This window comes from Danio rerio, chromosome 4 (assembly GCF_049306965.1).
Source record: "Danio rerio strain Tuebingen ecotype United States chromosome 4, GRCz12tu, whole genome shotgun sequence".
Taxonomy (NCBI): Eukaryota; Metazoa; Chordata; class Actinopteri; order Cypriniformes; family Danionidae; genus Danio; species Danio rerio.
Window position 1 is genome coordinate 16,943,001 of NC_133179.1, and position 23,313 is coordinate 16,966,313.

General features: G+C 38.3%; 1 protein-coding gene across 1 annotated transcript in view; it reads right to left on the minus strand.

Annotated features, from left to right (window-relative positions):
- Positions 1-12,804: 12,804 nt before the first annotated feature.
- Positions 12,805-23,313, minus strand: part of dcn (decorin) — a 38,037-nt gene continuing 27,528 nt past the window's right edge. Inside the window, 2 exon segments of the mRNA NM_131697.1 lie at positions 12,805-14,169; positions 20,460-20,598. Coding sequence (NP_571772.1) covers positions 13,969-14,169; positions 20,460-20,598 — 340 coding nt within the window. The 3' untranslated portion in view covers positions 12,805-13,968.

Genomic DNA, 23,313 nt, shown 5'->3' on the forward strand with positions numbered 1-23,313 from the left:
ACAAGGATTATTTAACTCTGGTCTGTCGAATTAATGGAATATAAAGCACACTAATAAAAAAAATAATAAAATAAATAAAAATAATAAAATAAATAAAAATACATATATATATATATATATATATATATATATATATATATATATATATATATATATATATATATATATATATATATATATATACACACACACACAATGGGGAAAATTAATTACACATAAATATTCCCCTCTCCACAGACTTGTGAGAGGGCCGGATGTCACGAGTGCTGTTGTTATAATTTGTGTAGTTTTCCCCGAATGGGTTTACTACGAGGTGTAGGATGCCTGACAAAAACACCAAAAATAAACAGTTTAATAAACGATGACCTTTCCCGGAAGTGTAAAAAATGGTGGAATTTTTTTTACAAAGGTAATGATAAAAATGTCCAGTGCAAAGTGCACAAAAAATAGCAAATAAATAAATAAAATGATACAAAATATCAAAATAATAAAATAAAACAAAGATAATTATGTCATTTATAAATAAACAAACACATATCCACAATATATAATAGAGTATCCAACACGAAGAGAATTGCTGCCACATCACGCTCGAATAATATTTCTAAAGTAGCTGTTGACATGGAATTGAACCAGGTTTTGGTAAAAACTCAAACAATACATACATAAAAATAAAACAAAACAAAAAATCAAAAAAAATAGTAATGTGTAACAACAATGGCAGAGTGTTTCTGAATAACCTCTGAGAGATTTCAGCTGCTGTCTGGGCTTTTGCTGCCTTTCTACACCGCCCTTTCTTCATGTGTTCAATTCTTTTTCCCTTCATGTGTCATTTCATTTTATTACACAACTTAATTTGTAAACTACAGTAATTAAATTTGTTTTCTTTACCAACATCTGGTGAAAATTTCAATTCAACAGCACCTTTAGAAATATGTTTTCTGAGATAAATAGTGATCTGTTCAATACTTATTTCCCCTACTGTAAATCCCAATATCAATAAGTTTGCAAACTGATGTCTGTAGTTATTTTACTGAAAGTCAAATAAAACAAATTATTAAAATATGATATTAAATTAAAACAAATTAGTCATGTAGATAAATTCAAAAGTCTGAAAAAATTAAATACATATATATTTAAATAAAATCAAATGGGAAACAGTGACTAAGAGTAAGTTTCATACACTAGTTACATGCTCGAGCACCACTGCATGTTATAGCATGTGCAGTAACTGCTGGACCACGGATCAGACACCACTGGTGGTCCTTTCAACTGCTCTCAATCAATCTTATCATTCCTCGTCTGTCACGATTCCTGCAGGTCATCCTGCACTGAGTGAGGCCTGCAGGGCAAACACAAGCTGTTGAGCTCATGTCTGGACATCATGTATGTTTTGCAGTTATGCGGCAGGTAAGGACAAACCTGCGCTGCTCAACCTAATGCAGGTATGACTGATTTGTATTAGCTCTAAGACTATGTAAACCACAACATCTGCAGGAGCACAGTGGCATATCAAGTACAACACACTGGAATGCAACGGCAAATTCAACCCAGTCACTGTTATCTCATCATACTTTTTTCTCGTTTTGAGTAAAATTACAAAGGGTTACATTTTGTATTATTTAATTTATATTTTAAAGAGCCCCTATTGTGGGTTTTCGAAAATGAGCATCCATTTAGTGTGTAACACAGATCTAAGTGAAGGGAAATATCCAGCTAAGGCTTAAATCTGAAAGTGGACAGTTTTTAAAACTACTGAGTCATCTAAAAAAAAGAGTTGATTCATAGTGGTTAGAATGAATCATTTTCATAACGAGTCTTTAGCCGTTTCAGCGTGACGTGACTACGAAACATAGTTGATATGGGCGCAAACCCGGGAAAATTAAAACTTGCGCCCCGCCCACTAGCACAGCAGCAAAGACAAGAAGACGAGTCAAGAAGACGCTGTGCTTAGCTGGATATTATTGGAAGTGTGAGGGGAAATAATTGATTCAGCAGTCTACACGCTTACAGTGGGCTATAACACTTCACGCAAGAGGTGCCACAGCAATAATTGCAAATAGAAATGATCTAAGTTACAGCTTAGAAGAGAGAAAAGCTCGGTCACGGAAATCAAGCTCAGTAAATGATGTGCACGCTATAGGTTTCATTTTCACTGACAAGTGCCGTTCATACTTCCCGTGCGGGGGGTTATGACGATCACGGGGTTGTTGCACGGGCCTGTCCGCCGGGGGCTTGACAAACCGCGCTGGGCATTTGTCTAGCGCTGAATGCTGTCGACCAATCGCAACAGGCTGTCATCGGTCCAATCAGCGCAGATTAGCTTCGCACTAAGGAGGGGTTTGGGAACAAATGAATCGCTGAACGATTATGGGAGTCGCTGTGATAATTGGGTAAAAATAAATGCATATTATAAGACCATGAAAGTGTTTTTTGACCTTGCATGCATATCAGTATGTTGTTGGAGACCCATATAACCAAAATATGACCCTTTTTCATGTATAATATGGGCTCTTTAATATTAATAATAAAAGCGTATTGCTCGTGCGCATTGCTTAAAAAGACAAGAGAATAATGGTCACACTAAGACTATCTCACGACAATTTCACGACAATTCACGCCAACTTTTTGATGTAGTTGCTAATTCGTATGTATTTATATAATTTCGTTCAAACATTTTGGTACGATTTGCTCATCAGCCAATGACATGTGAATTTGTACAAATTAGCCACCAAATTGACAAAACTTAAAATAGTTAGGTTTCCTCGTGAAATCGGGCTGGTCACACATCCGTCAGTCTAATATTTACATTAAAAACAATGGAAAAGTGGTGCTTTGGAATGGAAAAACACGTTCTGTGTGAGGTCTCATTCACACCAAATGCATCTTCGCGTCTAAAATCCAGGAGGCTAGATGATACAAGGTTATTTCATATCAAACAACTGCAAATAAGCAGATATTATAACAATTTATCAATAAACACACACCTTGTTCTCTAGCTGTCCATGGCTGTGGTTTTCTGATCAAGTGAAAAACAAAAGATGGGGAGGAGCTGAATTCTGCCGTCGTTTTCATATCAAATTTAAAGGGGACTGAGGTGATAATTTAGTTTACAGTTTATGAGCTAATTACAAAAGTTTTAGGGGGCTGAGTAGAAATATAGGGGGCTACAGCCCCCCCTCCCCTCCCCCTAAAATGGGCCTAGCAACGCCCATGACACAACGTCAAAAAATTGCAACCCTCATGTGCACAGCACGTCAAAAGATGTAAGTGTAAGTCAGGAGCATGTTTACACTGAAAAGCAATGGAAACAGTAGTGTATTCCAATGGGAAAATGAACGTGAATCTGTGTAATGGAATTTATTACATTCACAATTTAACATTTTCTTACACTTTGATAATATTTATCACATGATTTTAGGGCTTTATGTGTATAACTACCTCACATGCACCTGTGTTTTGTTTCAAACAGAGGAAGAGGGCACAGAATACATCTTTGCTTCTAAAAACACAAGACACAGCCCTCAGGAAGGTTGTTCTCAATGCCCATGAATATGCACCCTATACTGACACTGAGAAGAATCTCTTAAAGAAAGTCATTATTTTTTGTTTTGTGCGCACACAAAAGTATTGCCGTAGCTGGGATTGAACCACTGAAGGCATAAAGCATTTGTATTCTGAAGATAAACAAAGGTGTCAGAGGAACAGCATGAGGTTGAGCAATCATCGACAGAAGTTTCATTTCTGGTCGAACTAACCCTTTAAGGTTGTAGTCTTAATTCAACACAGTGTGGTTAAATTAAGATTAAATTGTAGAATTCTTGAACATCAGATAGGTCAGCATGATCTCACAAGGAAATATAACTATATTATGTTTTGTCAGTTTAGTGCAGGGGTAGCCCGCGAGGATCACATGTGTTGCCCACAGGCCTGTTCTAAAAAATAGCTCACCATAGCGCCACTAACCAGTAAGCTTCATCTAATATAGAAGTAATCATTTAAAAATGTAAATATTTGCTGAGAAATATAAAAATAAAGTGTTGCACATTGATACATTAAATACAGGGTATTTCCTACCCTGTTAAATCACTGTTGATAACTTTTGTGAGAATCATTAACATGATCAGTGTCTTCACATGGATGAATATCATTAATTATTACCAAAAACATAAAGTATAAGTAAAAGTAAATTGAGCAAATTTGTTATTTGAGAAGTGTTTATCAAACTGGTAGCCCTCCACATTAATCGGTACCCAAGAAGTAGCTCTCAGTTTCATAAAGGTTGGTGACCCCTGGTTTAGTGTCTAATTTGTACAAATTCACAAGTGCAGTCGTATGAAAAACAGATTTCTAAAAGGAGGCGCAGCAGCAAAACCTCACTCCTAAACACAACCGCCATTGGGGGATGAGCAAATCATACTAAATTGTACAAATTATATGAATGCATACAAATCAACCACAAAAAAATAAAAGTTATGAATTGCCATGAGAAAAGATTGGATATAGAGGTTTTATTTTGTTTCCTTTTTTAATGTAACCTTTAGTAACCTTTTTTTAATAAAGCAGTTCCTAGAAGTAACAGGAGTCAATAGCTGGTGGTTTTACTGTTGATGTTTGTATTTGACCATGAAGCCCGTGTGTCCTCAAGCCTGTCTAATGCCAATTCAGCTTGAGCACTGAGGTAAAGTGTTTTGAATAATACAGTACTCTGTTCTGCAGCTGTGTTCTGTCTTTCCTGTTAGAAAATAAAAAGCTCCGCGTCCTGAAGATCACTGGAAATGGTCTGTTTACTGGCACACGTGTCTCCGCAAGGACCGTTCAGAATCATTTCCTGTTTTCATCTCACCTACACCAGTGTACAGTGACAGAAAGTGACATTAATGCCAATTATTCACTCTGCCTTTAAAAAACATTGACAGGAAAGTCCTGCGTCTTGGTTTCTCACAGCGCCAGACACTTCTAGACAGGTTTTGCAATTTCCAGCCTTTTTTATTTTCCTGGCTAGATGCTTCCGAGACAGACAAAGCTTTTTCTTTGTAGACATATAATCCAATGGAGTACATTAAACCACATTTTATGAACCTAACAAAACTAAAGCTGAATTTTCTGTTCTTCTCCATAGCATTTCAAATTTCCTGGGTATTACGTCATGTAAATATAACTGATTTCTTTTACCAATTGTGTCATAGAAAACTCAGGATGGATTTACATTATTTTAAAAATCCACTTTCATCTTTGATCATTGGGCCGCTATTTTTTCAGGTGCACAGTGCTCGATGTTGAAAGGTACAGCTTTGACTTTTACTAATTTTTTAGCAACACATTTCTACAAATAAAAATGTTTATAGTATATTGTGCAGCTTTTATTTGTAATAGTGATGATGAGGGATTCCAAATGTCCCAAACATTGAGTGAAATCCACACTCACTGTAAACCTGAACAGTAAAACTAAATTAAACAAGTTTAAATCACTCTGACAGTGAAAAAATGTATTTCACTTAATATAAATAAGATACATGAACTCAAAAGTTTAGTCTATTATTGCAAACTTTTAACTCACTGAGTAGAACCCAGTTTCTAGTTCCCAGCATGCTTTGTTTCAGACTGTATAGGCTTAAATAAGTACTGTATTGAAATGTTATTCTGTGTGTTTTTGCACAAGATTAACAGGGAGACATTTCAGAATTTAATGCTAGATTCTTTAGGTTAGGTTTCTTTAAGTTACCATTGTGATCACGATTACGAAGTATTCAGAGCCCTCAACTCCAGTCAATTAAGAAAAAGTTGCATAAAGTTGCTTATTTTTACCTGATCTGACACTTAAAAAGTCTTTTACCAGCAAAACCGAATGCTGTCAGGTGTCTTCAGTCATACTATCCAACACATTTCCCTGAATAAAAGTGATTTTGTTTCCAGGCAGATGCTGAGTCATGACGCTCGTGTAATTACATCTGAGCAGTTTCTCATATTGTTTCCATTACAATGCACGTCTTTGTCAGCACAGCACTGATTTAACCACAAAGTTCACATCAGTTTTACAAATGGAGAGAGAGCTGACTAAAGAAAACACTGCAAAACTGTTTACAGTCAAACCATGAGCTCAAAAACATTGGTTAACCAGCGCTGAATGCTAGTCAAACAGCTTCATAGTTAAAAGATTTATTAACAGTTCTTGATGTTAAGCCACTAAATAACCACTTTTTATTTGAAATGATGCTGTAACTATAATATTATTATTATTATTATATTCATTATCTAGTTCATTATCTGACCTTGAATATTAATCACCAAGATTATAATGATTTATTTATTAAAATTTACAATAAGGTTTTATTAGTTAATGTTAAAGTATTTACTAATGTTAATAAACACTGTGCAATACATTTAATACAGTATTCATCTTTGTTAACATTAGGTAAATAAAATAAAGTCATTCAGTGTTGGTTCTTGTTAGCTCACAGCGCATTAACCACAATGATATTCTGACAGCATATGTTTTTAGTTCATTGTAACTTATTAAACTAAATTTACGCATGTTACAACTTAATTTTATAAGTTACTCAAGCTCAGTTGAACATGAGTTTACTATATGAACTCATAAGGTTAATACGACTCGTCTTAAAAATTTAAGACAACCAGGACTTTTTATGCATATTTGGATTTTAATCATGCATCTATGATCAATTAATTCTGTAAAAATATTGTTCATTATTAATTCATGTTAGTAAATACATTAAATACCATGAACTAATATAACCTTACTGTAAAATGTGACCACTTTGGCAATACCCTCTTAAATGGCAATACATTGTCATTATTAATAATCTTGGTTGGTTAATAAAAATAAGGTAGCATTTTTTGGGTATATGCACATACCCTATTAATGTATTTACAATGTTATAACTTGACTTTAAACTTTATTTATTTATAAAACACTTTAAAAATACCCAAGGTGTATCAAAGTGTTGTACATAATATTTTGTTAGTTTTTAAATGTGTGTTAGTGTATAAAAGTAACACATTTGAACATTTATTTACATTTTAAACCTATTTACATTAATCTGAAACATTAAAAAAAATTAATACGATACATTGATCAATCCTGAAACAGTCAGTATAATAATAATAATAATAATAATAATAATAATAATATAGTAATAAATTAATTATTAATATAATTAAAAATCACAAACAACAAATGCATGTTTTCAGCTTTACGTTGGTGTTTGGGGGTATTAAACAGTAATTAGTGACAGTGAAATGTCTAAATGCTGCAGTTTAAAACAGTTTGGCCAAATAAAATCCCCCCTATTAGTCTCCTCTTAATGAGCTGAAGGCCTTCAGATGCGGTTTGGACACAAATAGTCAAGTGTTGTGTGATCCTGAGGCCTCAGTACTGCCACAAACAGTCTCACACTGGCAAACACGCACACACACGGCAGTACATGTGCTACTACGATAAGCTCAGACTGAAAGACATCCACTTAATACAACACCGGTGAGCAGGTTAAGATGACACAAATCAAACACTCATGCTAAGGAGACATGTGAGACACACACACACACACACACGCACACACACACACACACACACACACACACACACACACACACACACACACACACACACACACACACACAAATACACTCACACACACACACACRCGCGCGCGCGCGCGCGCGCGCACACACACACACACACACACACACACACACACACACAAAGTGTCTAATACTGATGGATAAACCTCTTCATTCAGTGATTGATGTCACTTCTTTCATGATGTAACACCACATGGTTCAAGTCATGCTCCATCATCATTCACTGTAACAGTTTAATTAAACTCATCATTTAACGTTGTGTTTAATGTAGTATTATAGGATGCCCATAATATTTATTAAAGTTTTTAGTTATACAGAAAAAAAATTTACGTTTATTTTTTCCGGCGGCTGGGGTGCCAGAAAAAAACTGTAAAATAACAGCCGTTAAATTACAGAAATTTACCATAGAATAACAGACGTTAAATGAAATATTTACCATACAATAATGCCCTTTAAATTACAAAAATTTACTGTAGAATAAAAGCCATTAAATTACAGAAATTTATCGTAAAATATCAGACGTTAAATTACAGAAATTTACTGTAGAATAACAGCTGTTAAATTACTGAAATTTACTCTAAATAACGGCTGTTAAATTACAGAAATTTGCCGTAAAATAACGGACCTTAAATTACAGAAATTTATCGTAGAATAACAGCTGTTAAATTACAGAAATTTACTGTAAAAAAACAACTGTTAAATTAAAGAAATTTACCATAAAATAACTAACAATAAACTACAGAAATCAAAACATTCTCATGGCTATTCATAACTTTTTGATTTAGTGGCTAATTCATATGAATTTGTACGATCTAATTGTTACAATTTTGTATGATTTGCTCATCACCCAATGACGGTTGGGGTTAAGGGTGGGGTTGGGTGCCACGCCTCCTTTTTTTTTCGTACAACTGAACTCCTACGAATTCTTGAGAGTTAGCCACTAAACTGACGTAAAATACTTAAGCTTCCTCGTGAGATCAGGCTGAAAGAAATTTACCATAGAAGAACCGCCATTAAATTACATAAATTTACCATAAAATAACAGACGTTAAATTACAGAAATTTACCATAGAATAACTGCCGTTAAAATACAGAAATTTACCAGAAAATAACTGCCATTAAATTACAGAAATTTACCGTAAAATAACAGATTTTAAGTTACATAAATTTACCATAGAATAACTGCCGTTAAAATACAGAAATTTACCAGAAAATAACTGCCGTTAAATTAGTTAGGACATTCTCCTCTGCACCTGCGAGAAATAACCCTCTCTTTCTTCTTTTATACGCCCAGTCTTTTTATTTATGGACCTGTTTGATGATTTGATGATTGGTGAATGATTGTGGATTAATCAGCTCAAATATGCATTTATTTTCCTCTTTCCTTTTCTGATTTTTTAAAATTAATGTTTTAAAAACAATTGTAAATGAAGAGAATGTTAAAGTGAAAAACTCTCTCTCTCAATTTGGAACACTTGCAAAATTGAAGCTATTGAAGGGAAAAAACAGAGGTTTTGACATTTTTATTGCATTAATTAAATTAAGGATTAGGATGAAAAATCTGATTGACTCACTGGAAATTTACTTGAATTTTTAATTTAAATGGTGTGTGAAAGAAGCTGTTATAAAAAATGTACTGTGCCTTTTGAGTAAATTAAAGACGTTTAAAAGCCTCTCACACACATTCACAACCATACACCGTATTCTCTCTATCTCTCTCACATACACAAAACACACAGAAACGGAGAGAGAGTGAGAGAAGTGTGTGTGAGAGTGTTCTGTAGGAGGGGTGTAAGAACTTAAGATCGATTGACAGTGCAACGTTGAAACAAAACAGTGCGGCACAAATCCTCCACAAGGAGGCACCAGAAAGAAACGAGAGAAAAACCTCTTGGAGACATTCTGAATCTGCGGAATAAATAATGACACACCTGTGTGTGTTTTAATGCATTTACAACACCCGTACTGAATGCGCGGGATCTCAACATATTGGTTTAAAAGTTTATATTATCAATACACTATATACAAAAAAGCTACACTGTAATACAAAAACTTTCACTGCTTTCAAAAGACCTACTTTAACCTAATTTCCCCTTAATGGTGCATTTGATTACCTTAAAGGTGTATATTAGTATATATTATTACATAGTAGTTCCACAAAACAAAACATGCCTGTACATTTTGAAAGATTTTAGACTTTGAGTAATTATTTTTGAGCGGTTATTTCATTGTCATTTTTATCAACAATATTAAGCCAAGCTAAAACTGACCTTAACTTATGATATTTTCTGTTCTGTCTGTTGAGGCGTCTGATTTCATAACTATATATTTACTATAGACTTATCCAGTCTTATGTCATCATCCAATCAGGAAATTATATATATATATATGTTTTCATCTTCACAAAGGCTACTATTAACTAACATCCTAACAGCTAATCCCTGTGTTTAGAGACTCCTCACTCTTTTTAAAAATTTTTAGAAAGTCTGTTTACAGTCGACCCAGAAACCACATGGTGAAATACCACACAATGTCCAATATCATTGTTTAAAAAGTGCTAATTCTGTATCAGACAAAGTAAAAACAATAGCTCAGACTATAAAGTTGAGATGAATTAAAGTAAATGAGAACACACTGGTGTTTTTAATTCAATTTAATGAGTTATGGCTTACAGAAATAAACTATAACCTAATATCTTTGTATTAGACACAATAAAAGGCTACATAAAGGCTTTGAAATGATCTGTTGATTCCCAAAATATGAGTGTTTTAAAGTGTTTCGCTTTGAAATTAGGGTAACACTTTATTTTGATGGTCCATTTGAGTATTAGTAGACTGTCTGCCTAATATCTGTTGATACTGCTCCTTCAACAGACACAGCTATAAGCCAATCAGATTCAAGAATGAGACAGAACAGTTGTATATGTTTATTTATTCATTTTAAAACAAGAAATATAAATTATGACATCAGTTTCATTCTATATAATTTTGATTGATTTGTTAACGTTGTATTTGGTATGGTAGCCAAAAATTGCCAGTAATAATAGTATTGAAGTTGTGCATTTGGTTTTTTTTTTTTTTTTTTTTTTTGGTATTATTATCATGTTTTCAAGTTTTATCAATAATCATTATCAAGTTTTAATGGTCTATTTAAATTTTATTACTTAAATTTTATTTATTAATATGCTTTTGTACAATTTTAGTTAAGTACAGCGCATCCAGAAAATATTCATAGCGCTTCACTTTTTCCACATTTTTTATGTTACTGCCTTATTCCAAAATGGAGTAAATTTAGTTATTTATTCATTAAAAAGACTTTCTGAAATTGTTGCAAATTTATTAAAAATAAAAAACATATAAAATCACTTGTACAGAAGTACCCACAGCCTTGCTATGAAGCTCTAAATTGAGCTCAGGTACATTATGTTCCCACTGATCATTCTTGAGATGTTTCAGCAGCTTAATTGAAGTTGACCTGTGGTAAATTCAGTTGATTGGACATGATTTGAAAAAAGCATACACCTGCCTATATAAAGTCTCATTGCATGTCAAAGTGCATGTCAAAGCATAAACCAAGCATGAAGACAAAGGAATTGTCTGTAGACCTTTGAGTCAGGATTGTCTCGATGCAAAAGGCTGGGGAAGGTTACAGAAACGTTTCTGCTGATCTGAAAGCTCCAATGAGAAAGTGGCCACCATCATGCATAAGAGGAGGATGTTGGAACCACCAGGACTCTTCCTAGAGCTGGCAAGCCATCTAAGCTGAGTGATCGGGGGAGAAGGAACTTAGTCAGGGAGGTGATCAATAACTAGATGGTCACTCTGTCTGAGCTCCAGGGTTCTTCTGTTGAGAGAGGAGAACCTTACAGAAGGACAACCATTTGTGAAGCAAGCCACCAATCAGGCCTGTATGGTAGAGTGGCAAGTGATTATGCCAAAAGGCATCTAAAGGACTCTCAGACCTTAAGAAACAAACTTCTCTGGTCTGATGAGACTAAAATCGACTAAATTGAGACTAAAATTGAACTCTTTGAGTGAATGCCAGGCATTACGTTTAGAGAATAAAAGGCACAGCTCATCACCAGGCTAATACCATCCCTACAGTGATGCATGGTGGTGGCAGCATCATGCTGTGGGGATGTTTTTCAGCAGCAGGAACTGGAAGAATAGTCAGGATAGAAGGAAAGATGAATGCAGCAATGTACAGAGACATCCTGAATGAAAACCTGCTTCAGAGTGCTCTTGACCTCAGACTGGAGTGACGGTTTATCTTCCAGCAGGACAATGACCCAAAGCACACCCCCAAAATATCAATAGAGTAGCTTCACAACAACTCGGTGAATGTCCTTGAGTGGCCCAGCCAGAGCCCAGACCTAGATCCTATTGAACATCCCTGGAGAGATCTGAAAATGACTGTATCGTCGCTTCCCATCCAACCTGATAGAGCTTGAATACTTCCCGGATGCACTGTACATCAAGTCAAAACTATATAAAGATGAGGAAATACTCACTTATTATTTATATACATGCTTGTTGTTTTTGTCAGATAATGGTAACTTAAAAACGGTTTATTTTAGTTTTAGTTTAGTATGACAGTACTGGAATAACTGATGTAAAAAAGTACAAACTGAAACAGTGTTGTTGAGAAACAGAAACCAGAGCTAGCACTTAAACGTGACATTTTTACCTCAGCTCCTCAAGGTCTTCTGCGACTCTAGCATCCATCCCAGAAAGTTTGTCCTGTGTGTTGCATTCAAGTAGCATTCAATTGCATTTACCAGAAAAGCAAGCATGTGCCAGAATAAACCACCCAGTGACAGTTTTCCAGAAAGCACGGTGAGAGATTTGACTGTTTATTTTGTTCAAGACACCTGTGTCGGAGCCCTCATTCGACAGAGAAAGAGAGGAAGAGAGAGAGAGAAAGGGATTACCTTTATTGCTGATATATTAAAGTCCAAACTACTGTAAGTGCTTGTGCTTGAAAGCATTGATAGGGTTCTTTTATACAGCGTTTATATACAGCGTCTATACAAGAGACATTCGCGACTCTCATGAAAGCAAGAGGTGTCCATGTCCACCGTCTCCCTCCCGGTCCTTCCAGACTGAAACACAGACGATCAACAAACACAGAAACACACACACAATCGCACATCACACACCACATTCATCAAGGAAAAGCATGCGTATATGTTGGGGGAATCACTTTCGTGGAAATGACAACAAGTTTATTCTACGGGCAGAGCAGATGAGATCGTGAACACAAATGCCACCAAACAAGAAAAGAACCGAGAACAAAGAGGCTTCCTGTTTTCTCCCATTTCAGAAGGATTTTCAACAGCACAATCCGAACTAGAGCTAAACGAAAAGCAATAACTGCGTACATTCTAGCATACAAGCTCTTGTTAATGGCTGACGTGTGGTAACCCTTGCTGCCCGCTCCACAGGCAGGCGGAGATCATCAACAACATGGCTTCTGTCCAGAAGGTTCAAAACAACCCTCCAAAAATTCTACATTTCGTCCGGGCGATGATGATGATGTGCGCTATTGGATATTCTAAGTGGTCACGGTTTTACTTTCTTTCCTTTTTTTGTTGCAAACTTCAAATAAAATCATACATATTCTGCTCTCTCCTGCAATTTTAGCAACACCGTTTGTATGTTCAGTTCAATACTGATATGATTTGGTCATTTGAAATATCAGGTGATTTCTGTCTAGTAAACTGCATGTTGAAAATAGTAATGTTGCTACTCCTGGTTTCACTCTTAAAAATAAAGATGGAAGATCCAAAAAGAGGATATTTTGGATTCTTAAAGAGGTTTTTCAGTCAAAAGTTCCTTAAAGAACCACTTGATTTAGGTAATGTACAAACAAAAAGGACTACTTTTCATGGCAAACAACTTTTGTTGGATAAAAAAGTTCCATGGAATCATCAACGCCAATAAAGATCCTTTATTTTTAAGAGTGTAACATGAAATGTTTTGGTAATGTTCCTTTAAGGTTATAAAAACAACATATTTGAAAATGTTATTAGTTCATAAAACATCAAAATCTCTCAAATTCATTCAAAATATCTTCATCTGTGTTCTGAACAGGTACATTTCTTAGAAACATAAGGATGAGTGAATGAAGACTTTGAAGATTTTCATTGCGGGTTGATCTGAAAAAACATTTTTAAAACTAGATATTCGGAGAGCATAACGTTTTCACAACTTAATAGGAACATCAGCAAAACATTTGTTTGTATGTTAGCTATGTTTTGAATGGTACTCAGATATGAGATTCGGACTAAATTGTGTGCTTGAAAGGGTTTTGTCAGAGAGGAAGGGGCGGGATGAAAACAGTGACTGAGTCGTCTGATCGGACGCTCTACTTCTTCCTGTAGTTGCCGAGCTGAATGGCCGAGCGGTCGAAGACACAGCGGAAGGTGATTGGCTGCACCTCCCAATAGGGCACTGGATTACTGAACAGGCTAATGCCTGAATACATGGCCTTCTTTGTATTATAGCCTGGTGGGCAGAAGTCTTCTGTTCCCACAGCAGCGATCTTGTTGGAGTGAAGGTAGATCACCTGGAATTGAGAGCATGATGATAACTTCAAAACTTTGAGATCAAAATAAAACAACAATCTATAGAGTCCACTTGTTAAATGTGATGTCATGCGAAGCGGCTACTGGGTACAAGCGCTATTTCAAACTGTATGGGGAGACTCAAATGGTAATAATAAACGTTTACAAAGTGATGTAATACTTTCAAAAAATCATGATCGCAATCTTTAAATCCATGCCTAATATCAGATGGTCAGAAAGTGATACATTTTCTATAAATTGATAAAATGTTGGTATTTGTGATACAGCAAGCTCAGAGTACGCTATTATTTGATTTAAATTCATTTTAATGTGTGATTTGACTAAAATGTGGTCATAAACGAATATTTCCCTTAAATTCAAATAAGTAGTGGCTTGGACCCGGAAACAGTATTCCATTCGTCACGATTACGTCACGACTTCACAAGCGGATGAGGTCACGGCTTTGTCCTAATCCAAATCATACTAACAGAAGCAAAAGGCCAGCTTTTAAGCATATTTAATGGGCAGTGTAGTGTAATTTACTTAAAGTAATTAATTACTAATTATATCATTAAAATTCTATTTAAATTACTTTTCTAATTACTTTGTCTTAAAAGTATCTTTGCTAATCGGTAAGTAATTCGTCACAAAATAATAAACATCCAAATAAATCTCAATGTATAGAATTTAAACACTTGATTTTTTACATTTTGACTCCCTTTTCTAGAATGTTTTGTTTAGTGTTTCTATTTTGTAACACTTATATGTTTGACCACATACAGTTGAAGTCAGAATTATTAAACCCCTTTGAATTTTTATTCATTTATTTATTTTTAATATTTCCCATATGATGTTTACCAGAGCAAGGACATTTTCACAGTATGTCTGATAATATTTTTCTTCAGGAGAAAGTCTTATTTGTTTTATTTAATAAAAAAAATCATTTTAAGGTCAATATTATGAGCCCCTTTAAGCTATATTTTTTTAAATAGTCTACAGAACAAAACATTGTTATACAATAACTTGCCTAATTACCCTAACCCGCTAACCTAGTTAACCTAGTTAAGCCTTTAAATGTCACTTTAAGCTGTATAGAAGTGTCTTGAAAAACATCTAGTCAAATATTATTTACTGTCATCATGGCAAAGATAAAATAAATCAGTTATTAGAGATGAGTTATTAAAACTATTATGATTAGAAATGTGTTGAAAAAATCTTTCAATTAAACAGATATTGGGGAAAAACATACAGGGTGGCTAATAATTTAGGGGGCTAATAGTTCTGACTTAAACTGCACGTATCAAAACACAAAATGCTTCAAACTAATGACACAATATTTTATACATACTTTATATTGACATACATTTCTGAAGTATTTCATTGTTTTTAAGCTTGAGCAATTGTCGGACAATTAAAACCAAGTTAATTGAAAAAATGGAAAATGTCTAAATAACAAAATAATTTGAATTTACAGTACTCTGAATTTATATATAATTAATTGTCATAGACTAATTTCTCAATTTTTTTTTCTTCAGAAAATGCCATTGTCTTTGTTACGATAACCAGCGATCATTCACTGGAGATCGCTGGTTTCCTCTATCATCATTCACTTCACTTCCGCATTCCCCAGGACTACATTTTCATACATGCACTTCTCCCAATCACGCACGCCTGGTCACTCATCTTCCTGATTACATCACCAGCTGAAACCTGTTACAGAGACTGATTACACACAGTATTTAAGCAGCACACACACTCATTCACATTGCCGAGTCTTGTTTACTGTTTGGTGACATTACAACGCGTTATCCTGGTCTTGTTTTCCCGTGTTTTGGTTCTTAGCCCTGTTTATCCTTGTCATCCTGTTTAGCCGCCTGCCTTACGACCTATTGCCTGTTTATTGACTTCGACTCTGGATTTGCCCAAACATACCTGTTCATTCCTGTATTGACCACTGCTTGCCTGACTAAAGAATAAACCTGCATATTGGATCCTACCTTCTGTTGTGGTGTCACTCCCCGGTGTTACAGAAGACTCGGCCACACAATGGATTCAGCGGGTATCAAGATCATGTGTCTGCGTCAGGAAGCCCGGTCTATAGAGGAATACGTGGAGGACTTCATCCAGGTAGCCCATTTAACATCTTTGGATGATTTATGCCTGATGATATTTTTTCGTGGTGGTCTAGCTGAGCCCCTTTATTCATGTATGCCACTACATGAGCCCCACTGGACAATAAGGCATTACGTAGACTTGGCATTGCAAATAAGTGGGTCCCCCTTCACCGTAGGCGAGGTGGAGGACACCCCTAAATATTTTTTGGGGGGGGGCAAAGGACAGCAAGACCCGATGGCAACGGGGCTTGCTGCTCATTCCACCACCACACACCCAGCTCAGAAAATGGCCGCATCTAGTCCTCCAGCTTACAAGATGGCTGCTCCAGCTCACAAGATGGCCGCCTCTAGTCCTCCAGCTTGCAAGATGGCCACCTCCAGTCTTCCAGCTTGCAAGATGGCTGCTCCAGCTCACAAGATGGCCGACTCCAGTCCTCCAGCTCACAAGATGGCAGACTCCAGTCCTCCAGCACACAAGATGGCCGACTCCAGTCCTCCAGCTCACAAGATGGCCGACTCCAGTCCTCCAGCTCACAAGATGGCCGACTCCAGTCCTCCAGCTCACAAGATGGCCGACTCCAGTCCTCCAGCTCACAAGATGGCCGACTCCAGTCCTCCAGCTCACAAGATGGCCGACTCCAGTCCTCCAGCTCACAAGATGGCCGACTCCAGTCCTCCAGCTCACAAGATGGCCGACTCCAGTCCTCCAGCTCACAAGATGGCCGACTCCAGTCCTCCAGCTCACAAGATGGCCGACTCCAGTCCTCCAGCTCACAAGATGACTGCCTCCAGCCCTCCAACTCACAATGTGGTAAGCGCCAATCTGCCACCAGCTCACAAGATGGCTTCTAGTTCCGAGTCCGTTCCTGTCCTTGTTCCTGTTCTAGTTCCTAAAATGCCATCAACTGAGCCCCCAGAATGGCCACCACCACCTGAGTTGCCAGAGCTGATGCCACCACCAGAGCTGTTACTACCAGAGCTGCCACCGCCACCTCCAGAGCTGCCACCGCCACCTCCAGAGCTGCCAGACCCGCCAGAGCTGCCAGACCCTCCAGAGCTGCCAGACCCTCCAGAGCTGCCAGACCCTCCAGAGCTGCCAGACCCTCCAGAGCTGCCAGACCCTCCAGGGCTGCCAGACCCTCCAGAGCTGCCAGACCCTCCAGAGCTGCCAGACCCTCCAGAGCTGCCAGACCCTCCAGAGCTGCCAGACCCTCCAGAGCTGCCAGACCCTCCAGAGCTGCCAGACCCTCCAGAGCTGCCAGACCCTCCAGAGCTGCCAGACCCTCCAGAGCTGCCAGACCCTCCAGAGCTGCCAGACCCTCCAGAGCTGCCAGACCCTCCAGAGCTGCCAGACCCTCCAGAGCTGCCAGACCCTCCAGAGCTGCCAGACCCTCCAGTGCTGCCAGACCCTCCAGAGCTACCAAAGCTGCCAGATCCTCCAGAACTGCCAGTGCCGCTGCCGCCAGAGCTGCCAGAGCCACCGCCACCTGAACCTCCAGAATGGCCGCCGCCTCCTGAGCTCGCTGAATGGCCGCCGCCGCCTGAGCTCGCTGAATGGCCGCCGCCGCCTGAGCTCGCTGAATGGCCGCCGCCGCCTGAGCTCGCTGAATGGCCGCCGCCGCCTGAGCTCGCTGAATGGCCGCCGCCGCCTGAGCTCGCTGAATGGCCGCCGCCGCCTGAGCTCGCTGAATGGCCGCCGCCGCCTGAGCTCCCTGAATGGCCGCCGCCTCCTGAGCTCCCTGAACGGCCGCCGCCTCCTGAGCTTCCTGAACGGCCGCCGCCTCCTGAGCTTCCTGAACGGCCGCCGCCTCCTGAACTCCCTGAACGGCCGCCGCCTCCTGAACTCCCTGAACGGCCGCCGCCTCCTGAACTCCCTGAACGGCCGCCGCCTCCTGAACTCCCTGAACGGCCGCCGCCTCCTGAACTCCCTGAACGGCCGCCGCCTCCTGAACTCCCTGAACGGCCGCCGCCTCCTGAACTCCCTGAACGGCCGCCGCCTCCTGAACTCCCTGAACGGCCGCCGCCGCCTGAACTCCCTGAACGGCCGCCGCCGCCTGAACTCCCTGAACGGCCGCCGCCGCCTGAACTCCCTGAACGGCCGCCGCCGCCTGAACTCCCTGAACGGCCACCGCCTCCTGAACTCCCTGAACGGCCGCCGCCTCCTGAACTCCCTGAACGGCCGCCGCCTCCTGAACTCCCTGAACGGCCGCCGCCTCCTGAACTCCCTGAACGGCCGCCGCCTCCTGAACTCCCTGAACGGCCGCCGCCGCCTGAACTCCCTGAACGGCCGCCGCCTCCTGAACTCCCTGAACGGCCGCCGCCTCCTGAACTCCCTGAACGGCCGCCGCCTCCTGAACTCCCTGAACGGCCGCCGCCTCCTGAACTCCCTGAACGGCCGCCGCCTCCTGAACTCCCTGAACGGCCGCCGCCTCCTGAACTCCCTGAACGGCCGCCGCCTCCTGAACTCCCTGAACGGCCGCCGCCTCCTGAACTCCCTGAACGGCCGCCGCCGCCTGAACTCCCTGAACGGCCGCCGCCGCCTGAACTCCCTGAACGGCCGCCGCCGCCTGAACTCCCTGAACGGCCGCCGCCGCCTGAACTCCCTGAACGGCCACCGCCTCCTAAGCTTCCTCAACGGTCGCAGCCTCATGATCCAGGGCCACTGCAGTTCCACGCTCCAGGCCCTCCGCAGTTCCACGCTCCAGGCCCTCCGCAGTTCCACGCTCCAGGCCCTCCGCAGCTCCACGCTCCGGGTCCTCCGCAGCTCCACGCTCCGGGTCCTCCGCAGCTCCACGCTCCGGGTCCTCCGCAGCTCCACGCTCCGGGCCCTCCGCAGCTCCACGCTCCGGGCCCTCCGCAGCTCCACGCTCCGGGCCCTCCGCAGCTCCACGCTCCGGGCCCTCCGCAGCTCCACGCTCCGGGCCCTCCGCAGCTCCACGCTCCAGGCCCTCCGCAGCTCCACGCTCCAGGCCCTCCGCAGCTCCATGCTCCAGTCCTGCCCCCGCTGCATGGTCCTGGCCCTCCATCCCTCCCCCTGTTCCGCCTCCGCTCCACCTCCCACCTGAACTGTATTTGGATCGTCTGGAAGCCGCTCTTTAGAGGGGGGGCTATGTTACGATAACCAGCGATCATTCACTGGAGATCGCTGGTTTCCTCTATCATCATTCACTTCACTTCCGCATTCCCCAGGACTACATTTTCATACATGCACTTCTCCCAATCACGCACGCCTGGTCACTCATCTTCCTGATTACATCACCAGCTGAAACCTGTTACAGAGACTGATTACACACAGTATTTAAGCAGCACACACACTCATTCACATTGCCGAGTCTTGTTTACTGTTTGGTGACATTACAACGCGTTATCCTGGTCTTGTTTTCCCGTGTTTTGGTTCTTAGCCCTGTTTATCCTTGTCATCCTGTTTAGCCGCCTGCCTTACGACCTATTGCCTGTTTATTGACTTCGACTCTGGATTTGCCCAAACATACCTGTTCATTCCTGTATTGACCACTGCTTGCCTGACTAAAGAATAAACCTGCATATTGGATCCTACCTTCTGTTGTGGTGTCACTCCCCGGCGTTACAGTCTTGATAAATGTCAGCTTTGATTTTAAAATAAATATATTGGTAACACTTTATTTTGATGGTCCATTTGAGTATTAGTAGACTGTCTGCTGATTCTGCTCCTTCAACAGACATTTAACTGACTATAAGAAACTTACAAGTACATGTCAACTTACACTAACCCTAACCCCAACCCAACAGTCTACTTATAATCTAATGAGAATTAGTTGGCATGTTGACGCAATGTAACTTAATTTCAACAAACGGACCATCAAAATAAAGTGTGACCAATACATTCTGCAAAATAAATATTACTCTGCTTCTCTGAATTCAATTTATATAGAACTGTTGAAATTACATACAGTATTTAAAGCAAGTAACTTATAAGTAATTCATTGTAATAAAATTACCTAAAAATGACAAGTAATCCCTTTTGTTATATTTTAAGCAGTTACACCCAACACAGCTCATGGATAACATTTATTCTGAAATATGGTAAAAAAAAAAAAAAAATGAGATGAAAGAACACTAAAAATCAACACTGTCTAACTGTGATCTGCACTGTGTACTGTATGTGTAAATAGTCTGTTATCTTGTGTGAGGTCTGTCACCTGAATGTATTTGTGGTCTGCTAGGCCAGCTGGGACAGCAGTGAGTGCGTTATTTTCCAGGTGAAGTTCCCTCAGGTGAGGCACGTTGGCCAGAGAGCCGTTCTCCACCACGCTGATCTCATTGTGGCTCAGACCAAGCCTACAAACACATACAGGTTTTAATATCATTTAGCAAAACTGAAAAAAAATAATCATTAACTGAAGTAAATAGCAAACCACTAGTATACAAACAAAAATAATAATAAAATGGTTACAAATTAGTTAAATACATTTAACTAAAAAGAAAAAAAAAACGTGCCCCTTTAACTGAAAATAAAACAAAACAATAATTTTGTGAAATATTTTTACAAATATTTGTATTGAATTTTTAAAATGTGGTGAAAGTCAAATGAAATGTTTTTTTGAAACAATATACTTGCTTGTATTTAACAAATTAATTTATTGTAACTTTGATGAATAAAAGTATTCATTTTTTAAATAAAAGATTTATGTTAATGTTGCCCTAAAATATTTTAAAAAAAAAACAATAAAAAAAACTGCATAAGCTTACAACTGCAAAACTTTGAAAAACTGATACAAGGAAACTGAAAATAAAAATCAATACATTGTAAAACCCTTTAAGTTAAAAGAAATAATTCTAATAAGTGCTGTAAACTTAATCCATGAGTAAACGGAGCATTTTGAGCACAGTAAAACTTAATAAATGAAGAGAACCCAAACCAACTGAGTACTGTAAAACCCAATAAGTTAAGGCAACTCAAACCGTTTGAGGAGACCGATTGCTATAAGCCATTTGAGTAAAAAAAAAAAAAAAAAAACTAATCTATATGAGAACTGTGAACTTACTCCATTTAAGTTAATGTGATGAGGTATTTAATTAACCCATTAACTTCAACACTGAGTTCAAAACTCTTTTCAAATGACTAGAATGAACTTTCAGTACATTTTGAGTTATTTCATTTGATAAAGTTGACTGTTGGGTTTTACAGTGTACGAAAAAACGAAAAAGTACAAAAAAATTCCTATTAAACATGATCAGGATTGTGAGCCCGACATCCCAACAATTCTCCATTTTTCCCATGAAGCAGTCTCTATTTGAGTCAATACTGTTTTATAACATCTCGGCTGTGTTTCAGTTTCTGCATGTATGGTGGAAAATGTGTGTAATATGAATGTTCTAGTTTCTCAGTGCGATCCAAAGCAAACTGATCCTTGCGCTGATGTCATGGTGTACAATTGAGCCAACAGTCACCTCCAACCAAACCATTCTCATGCAAATTCACAACAAAACTAATGAATTCTGAACTATTGTTTCCCCTGCACTGCACTCTTTCCCTCCTGAGTCAGATTTTCAGATATTGATCACAGTTTCTGTCAAGCCACTTCTATAACCATGAAACAACACAATTTATCTCCAAGTGTTCTCTTTAATTTTGTTATTATTGAGCATTATATATATATATATATATATATATATATATATATATATATATATATATATATATATATATATATATATATATATATATATATATATATATATATATATTAAGCAGTATACATTAACATTTAACCAAGTTAAATATTTAAGCTAAATTAATTGTTTTGTGTAGGGACTAAATTAATAATTTTTGTTGACAAAACTAGTGTATTAATTATTCCAGTGGAAAAATATATAGATAGTAAATTTAATCCTTAAAGATTTAAGTGAACAGGGCAATATTGCTATATAACTTGCTATATAATAAGGCAATATTGCTATATAACTTATTTGATCATTATTAAAATGAAATTAAAATAACAGGAAGGTGGCTGCAATCTAATTCACATACAAAACCACAATAAAGAATATTTAGTATATTAGACAATGTATGTTTTAATAAAAAAATCAGTTGTTATTTATTAATTTAGTCTTGAGTATATACATAAGTACATACAAATCTCTACAACGAAGTAAGCTACAATAAAAACGGTCACATTTCTAATGTTTTTAGATACATGTAGCACTGGAAAACTGAAAAACAAATCTGAAATTAAAAGACAATCTAATTTAACGTGGGATCAATTAAACTATATGCTGTAATTTAGATTTGATTTTGGTATTATTGAGCATTATATATATATAGAGCAGTATACATTAACATTTAATCAAGTTAAAACAATAGGTGAACTTGATTATTTTCTGTTGGGACTACATGAATAACTTGTGTTGATATAACTATATAATAGAGGAAAAATATATATAGAGGAAAAATATCTATGTATAGACAGTTTAATTCTAAGTGTTTTACGTAAATAGACTTGGAATACCTGTTAAAGTTTAATCTTCATGTGTTTTTAGAGATTCAGAAGAGTTTTAATTAATATGTTGACTTTTGAGGTCATCACTATGGAGATTAATATTCATGCCTGATTAAAAACCCTAATTACAGTTTTTTTTTTGACTTAATATGACAACTGTGCTCTTGCTAGTCTTGTTTTACTTGCCCAGTCCATGTGTACATATAAAAACAAAAAGTTTAAACTGCATTAGTTAACAGAATATTCTAGTTGAACTCATTACCTTTAGGATTAATTTGTTTACAAGAGTAATTCAGAAAGTGATTTAATCTCATTGATTCAAAAATAAATTTTGGTCTTTGGTTCCATTTAGCAAAACAGCAATTTTAACAAGTTTAACATTTTAATATTATTTTAATAATAATCTTTTATGAACAGCAGATTTAAGGACTTCGATTAATTTAAAATAAAGCACATTTCTTAATTCCCCCAGCATTTGTAGCGCCATGAAACTCCTTACTGTTATTTCACCTATACTTATTATTTATTTTAAAATGTCAGCTAATTCAATACT